The sequence below is a fragment of the Platichthys flesus genome, chromosome 5 (genome assembly GCF_949316205.1).
Source record: "Platichthys flesus chromosome 5, fPlaFle2.1, whole genome shotgun sequence".
In the NCBI taxonomy this organism is placed as follows: Eukaryota; Metazoa; Chordata; class Actinopteri; order Pleuronectiformes; family Pleuronectidae; genus Platichthys; species Platichthys flesus.
The window spans coordinates 912,130-919,101 of NC_084949.1; the positions used below are offsets into that span (position 1 = coordinate 912,130).

At 41.8% G+C, this 6,972-nt stretch overlaps 1 protein-coding gene across 4 annotated transcripts in view; it reads left to right on the plus strand.

Moving 5' to 3' along the window:
* Positions 1–4,013, plus strand: part of LOC133953959 (glutamate receptor 2-like) — a 57,189-nt gene extending 53,176 nt beyond the window's left edge. For 2 of the 4 annotated variants that reach the window (XM_062388156.1, XM_062388155.1), the window contains exon 19: positions 950–4,013. In XM_062388156.1, the coding sequence (XP_062244140.1) occupies positions 950–1,084 (135 nt within the window). In that variant the 3' untranslated portion in view covers positions 1,085–4,013. The remainder of the gene's footprint in view (positions 1–949) is intronic. The other 2 variants (XM_062388154.1, XM_062388153.1) reach the window with 1 other exon arrangement.
* The last annotated feature ends 2,959 nt before the right edge of the window (positions 4,014–6,972 follow it).

Here is a 6,972-nt window from a genome sequence, read left to right on the forward strand (position 1 = left end):
CCCTTTTAAGCCTAGGAATTATGGATTTAAAACAGTTGGGTTTCCTGATTTCTTACAAGATTTATATGCCTGACATCAGCAGGAAGTTATGTCTATGGAGATCTGGAAGTCCTACTCCTGAATAAAGCATACATATTTATTGTAAATCAACCTTCACCTTCACAAAGGTTATACTACAGATTTTTGATACTTGACCAGTAAATGTACGGTGTGTGTGACACTATCATGAAACAAATCCAGGAGTGAATTGCTTAGATTTCTAGAGGTGACAGCTCTCAGCTGTAAGTATTTCAAACGTGGTGCAGAGATAATAACTTGTGTAGTATACCTTCATTCATCATGCTCATGTTTCATTCTATATTCTCAAAGAACATTAAAGTGGGTTATATTTCTTTCGCACATTTAACTTTTACACCACTCGTTTATTTTCACATGGATGTGACAATGTGTTTAAGCAATAATTCAACATTTTGGGAAATTAGTTTCTATGCTCTCTTTCTGAGATTGAGATATTAAGATGGATATTGTCACCTTTTGCATCTACAACTGATTATGAAAAACGGTTCTATTTACCCAACATGTCTTTACTGAATACAACCCCTTGTTGTCAACACTTATATCTTGATATACAGACATTGCCTTATAAACGGCTGTATGGCTAGAGATACCTCAGAAGTGCTTGATGAATGGATACACAGTTTTTGTCTTTAAAAATAGTTGAAGTAAGGAATGTAGCTTTTCCTATTTTTACCAGTTTTTACATTTCATTTAGACCTGAGATTCACATCAGTCTTCTCATCTCATTTGGAAACAAGCAAATAAGCATGTTTCCTATAATAATGAACAATTTCTGCAGTGTCAGTACTCAGCATGATAGACCAGAAGTAGCTTTTTTTCTAGTCTTGATGTGATGATTAAAATATAACAAACCCATTTTTTCCTTGTACAGATGAAATTCACAGATGCAATGCGCTCCAAAGCTCGTCTATCCATCACAGGATCGACCAGTGAGAATGGTCGTGTCCCGGTGGCTTACCTCCGTCCAGGATTACCCATGAGCCTCAGCATGACTGACCTCTCCTGACCACATCCGAGTCAGTGCCTTACAGCCAGTCAAGACATATATTCCTTCCCCTCTGAAATGGATATGCTTGTCATCTCCTTCTGAGACAAATTACCAATCACCAAAGCTGATCTACCCTGACTTTCAATCTGGAGTTTAGCCAATCATAACTCTCTGAGGACTCTTGATCTCGCTCTTTAACATATAGCCTAGAAAGACTGGACAGATGTTGTCCTCCCATCACTTGGCTGTCAGGAGTCAGCAAAGACCTGCCCGCCTATGTAGAAAATCACTCTACCATCAGCGAGTGATGGCTGGTAAATGTACAATTTTATGAAAAACAAGCACAGGGGACAGTTTTCTAAACAAAGGTGCATAATTGCTCAGTCAATTTTTTTGCCATGGAGACTAATCTTGTATAGACAATTAGGACAGTGATGCTGACATTAACGCAATAACAGCATTAATCAGGGATGTGATCTGGAATCATAGGCATAAAACCAGTATCTCGATTAAGTGCTACAAACAAAAACAAATGTCCTGAAAAATCACATCAATGAAATTATAGTAATTTCTAGAGCAGTTAATAATATGATGATGTTATTCCTAATTGTTTCCCTTAATTTAGCCTGAAAATCCCTTATTAGAGTCTTTTAGTAGACCTGAGAAATGCATGGACTGACACACACACATTATAAGAACACATGCGCCTTACACAGGGATTGGCTAAAAAAAAAGAGTATGTATATTGTCAACACCTCTATTGGGCAGTGCATCCACAACCTGTGAGCATACCTCATCCATTTATCAGTGTTGAGGCTCTGGAATCAAATTCTTAAGCTTAGTATCAATGTTATCTGGAACATGAGGAATATGAGAGTGGAGAGCACAGACATCTACAGCTACAGCAGAACATCTTTGTTTGATAAATATTACCTGCTTATTGTATTACATAACCGTAGGTTTAGTAAGTCTTTCTATATTTTGCTATATCTACTATTGTTAATAGTTGTACATGTGAGAAATACAATATAATATTGACTGAAGTGAAAAATATGTGCTGTCGGGAAATACTAAAGCAAATTTTGCTTATAAAGTGTTAGTCTGCTGTCGCCAAACCACTGTACAGTAAACCTGCAGTGTCGTGCAGGACATGCAAGAATCATGGTTCAACACATACATGTGTGTGTGTGTGTGGGGGTGGGTGGGTGGGTGTGTGTGCATGTGTGTGGAACCATAATTCATGAAATTAATTTGAGGTCACCGATAAGATAATGCCACATGAAGGTCCCTTTAAATGTTTATACTGCCTATCCCTGTATATAGGTCAATATCTAATACAGTAACGAAGACACAAATACACATCCCCAATCACCGATACAATACATCAGTACACAGACATATTTTATACACACTTAAATGCACACAAACACACATACTGTTGTCATGACTTCGAAAGCCAACTGGAAGATGTGCCAAACCGATGGAGAACCAATCAGAGCTTTCCTTCCTTAGCCGATGGCAGCTGCTGATGCTGAAACCTGAGCCAATAGGGAGCTGACTGCTGTGAGTTGGAAAAAACTTTGAACAGAAACCTTGTTTTAATACATATACTGCACTGACGATGACAACGAAGAGGAGGATGAAGACGAGGAGGACGAAGAATGGATGAAGAGAGTGTTTGCATGTCACTTTTAGTTTTTTCTTTTAGAAGAACTTTTCAGCCTGAAGCTTTGCACCTGGCTGCATTTTAGTGTTTATTGATGATAGTAATAATAATATTAACAATATTAATTGCAGTACTAATGTGATTCTTGTTATGTATAGTGTATGCTTTAAATAAATCAAGTCTGCTACTTTCTTTCAAAAGGAAGCTGTTATTTGTGCTGCTAGATAGAAGCTAGCTGGTGTCTTGAAAGGCTTCTCCTTCAACATGATAAATGCCCAAGACGTGATAAATACCAGGTAAGGGGAAGCTGAAAATGTCAATTTATATGCTTCCATTTCTTTTCATGGATCCATATAATTTTTGCAATAAACACTTGTGGTTATTATATTTTCATGTTATAATCAACGGCTCCCAGACATGTCAACTACTGAGTGAAATGTGAAAATGACCACTCTTCACTTCTGACTTTGCATCTGGTATAACTTCATTTTCTATTAAACTCATAAATTTTGACTGAAATTTTGTAAGTTGTTTTTCAAAAGTGGATCTTCAGTAACATCAACAGTTATTACACCTAGGATTTCCAATTAAGGCTAATTGCATGAACCATGTGATCACAGTTACTGCCTAAATTGTGCTCTCGCTGTTGTCCAATACAACATGGTTCTACATCTTACTATAATGTGATGAATCTCTGTACATATTTATGTATGTATTTATGTATGAATGATCATTGAAATCATCTGATCTATGTTAAAGTTGGTGTCTTGCTGGGGCCAAGGAAGTGCAGTGGTGAAATAGGCAATCGCCAATTAGGACTCGCATTCTTATGTTCAGTATTATTACATTTTGAATAGACTATGATCTATAAGGGCAGGGGCTACAACTCATTCACGTAAGGGGCATCATAGATCATAAACACATCCACATGTTGCAAAGATGTCCAAAACAGTACACCTATTGGTTCAAGTAGGATTTTTCCAGAAAACAAGCTGCAGCTATAAACAACTTGAATTAAATTGCGTGAGTATTTTAGACAGATGTCCAGAATTATGATGGGGGGGATTTTTGCGGAATTCAAACATGTGATATCAGGCTGCATTTAACATATTATTCATGATAGCCTTTGTCAATAAACAGTCCTGTTCGCAAGATAGAACATTAGCCTTGGTGGAGTTATGCACTCTCAGAATGGATTCTATTTGAGAATGTTTTGAACATCTTTAAGTCTTCAATATAATATCTTCAAATGAACATTATATTTGAAAGTTAAAATAAAATGCTGTTCATGACCTCCACCAGTGAGACTCATTTTTTATTTTATTGTCTGTTAGCAGGATTATGCTAAATCTACAAAAAAAAAAACATTGCGATGAGAATATTGCTTCTGAAATTTTGTTGAAGAGGTTCAAACAGGAATCCATTATTTTTGTTGTAGTTTCAAATCAGAGGGTGGATCAAGGACTTTTTTCACTCTCTTTAACATTGCAAAATATTTGGATATTTTCATTGATTTCTCCGAGAATAATGTATGGATCTTCATGAAAATGTCTTAAATATCGTCCTGAAAATTGTGACGCTCAGTCATTTATGTTTATGTTTTTCTGTCTTGTGTTTTCTATTTCCTGTTTTATTTTGTAGCCTCGCTGTCACTGTGTCTTGTTTCAGCTTCTCTGTGTCTCACGTCCTGTCTTTGATTGTCATCTCCAATCCTCATGTGTTTCACCTGTGTGTAATTGCCCCTGCCTTCCTTCTGTGTATTTAAGCCTCTGTTTCCCTTTGTCTGGTGTTGGGTCGTTAGTTGTTTCTCCTACTCGTGTCCACACGTTGTGAGATATGGTTTGTCTGTTCCTGCTTTCTCGACCAGCTTCTCCTGCTTCCTCGTTCCTTGTTCTCCGTGCGCCTTGTCGCCAGTGTTACTTGTGTTAGTGTTTCTGTTTTCTTTTTGTCTTGTTTAAAGACATTTTTGGATATTAAATACCTTTTGTTAACAACCTCCGCATCCTGGGTCCATCTCCTCCCTCCATAAACCGTAACAGAACGACCCAACCCAAACTAAGGACCCAGCAGAGGTTAGTTTTTTTTTTAAAGAGTTTATTATTTTGATTATTTGATGTCGGAGCTGGAGTGGGGACGCTTAAACCCTTTCGAGGGAACCCGCCTGGCTCTGGGAGGACCCTAAAGCCTCACTCTGGAGAAGCAAACTTACTGGCACCCGATTGATATGAAGCCAGTTTGGGTCCACCTCCAGAGGGCGATGGAGGCCCTCACAGCGCCTTCTCCAGTCGCTGTCCCACACTGGTGGGCCCTGGCAGTCGCCACTCCTGTTCTGGCATGGGAGATCCTCGCTTTGCCAGCTCCAGCCCTTGCTCCAGTCCCTGCTCCAGTGCCTGCTCCGCGCCGGAGGCTCTCGGCTGACGTCCCCTGTGTTTCGGCGTTGGAGATCCTCACACCGGAGTTGGCTCCAGCCCCTTCTCCAGTCCCCGCTCCAGTGCCTGCTCCGCGCCAAAGGCTCTCGGCTGACGTCCCCTGTGTTTCGACATCAGAGGTCCTCACAGCGGCGTCAGCTCCAGTCCCTGCTCCTCGCCGGAGGCTCACAGCTGATGTCTTCCGTTCTCCGACCTCAGTGGTCCTCACAACGGTGTCTGATCCTGAACCTGCTCCAATCCCTGCTCCGCCCCGGAGGCCCCCAGCTGATGTCTCTCTTTCTCCGACATCAGAGGTCCTCACAGCAGCGTCGGCTCCAGTCCCTGCCCCGCGCCGGAAGCTCCTTGCTGACGTCCCCTGTGTTCCAGCGTCTGAGCTCCTTGCTGTATCTGCTCCAGTCCCCACTCCAATTCCTGACCCACATCCGGGGCTGAGGTCAGAACTCTCGCCCTCTGCCCCTGACCGGTCTACGGGCCGCCCGCCTGACGAGCTCCCGGGCTTGGCTCCTGACCGGCCTCAGGGCCGTCCACCGGAGCCCTCGTTTTCTGCCCTTGAGCAGCCGAGGTGCCGCCCTTCCGAGCCTCAGAACTCTCTCCCTATGCGGCCACTGTGCCGCTCTCCAGAGCTTCAGAACTCTGCCTTTGAGTGGCCACGGCGCCGCCCTCCCCAGCTTCAGAACTCTGCCTTTGAGCAGCCACGGTGCCGCCCCCTGAGTCTCAGAACTCTGCCCCTGAGCGTCCTCCTGTGCCTCTGTGCTCAGCCTCTGAGCAACCACGGAGCCGTTACTGTGACGCTCAGTCATTTATGTTTATGGTTTTCTGTCGTGTGTTTTCTATTTCCTGTTTTATTTTGTAGCCGTGCTGTCACTGTCTTGTTTCAGCTTCTCGGTGTCTCACTTCCTGTCTTTGATTGTCATCTCCAATCCTCATGTGTTTCACCTGTGTGTAATTGCCCCTGCCTTCCTTCTGTGTATTTAAGCCTCTGTTTCCCTTTGTCGTTAGTTGTTTCTCCTACTCGTGTCCACACGTCGTGAGATATGGTTTGTCTGTTCCTGATGTCTCGACCAGCTTCTCCTGCTTCCTTGTTCTCCTTGCACCTTGTCGCCAGTGTTACTTGTGTTAGTGTTCCTGTTTTTGTCTTGTTTAAAGACCTTTTTGTATATTAAATCCCCTTTTTGTTAACAACCTCCGCATCCTGGGTCCTTCTCCCTCCAAAAACCGTAACAAAAATGTCCTAATGAGAATCAAAAATGTTTGGGAGACATAATTATGAGTGCTCGCCCTTTGGTGCAGATCCAAAAAGAAATCCAGATCTAGAGGATTAAATGTGGTTTCATGAATGGAATGTTAGGTCTTTGCAATAGGTATGCACTCTTCTGAGGGCCAGTGTAGTTTAATTTTTCCTCCGTTGGACCTGATAATATTGAAGGCTATTGAAAGACAGAATTGGCAAACTTCTTATTTAAAATAAAGGACCACAGTCTTGGCCTGCTACGAGAAGTTGCTGCAAAATCATTTTGTGAGTGATTTCGGACAAAGCCTGTCACTTACTTAGTTTATCTTAGAGAGAGATGATAGGCAGTGATTGGTTTGATGGGAGAGTAGCAAGTAGGTCCGACACACCAGGCCTGAGACACTCAACCAGACAAGGATATAAACTGGGGACAAATGCTCCACACTAGAGAAGAGGAAAATTTTGTAGAAAACAAGGTAAATGGTTTTGTATAGTTATTTTCTAGTCTTGATGACCACTCAAAGCTCTTTACAGTACAGTTTTATATTCACCCATTCACAGACACATTAATGCAGTTCAT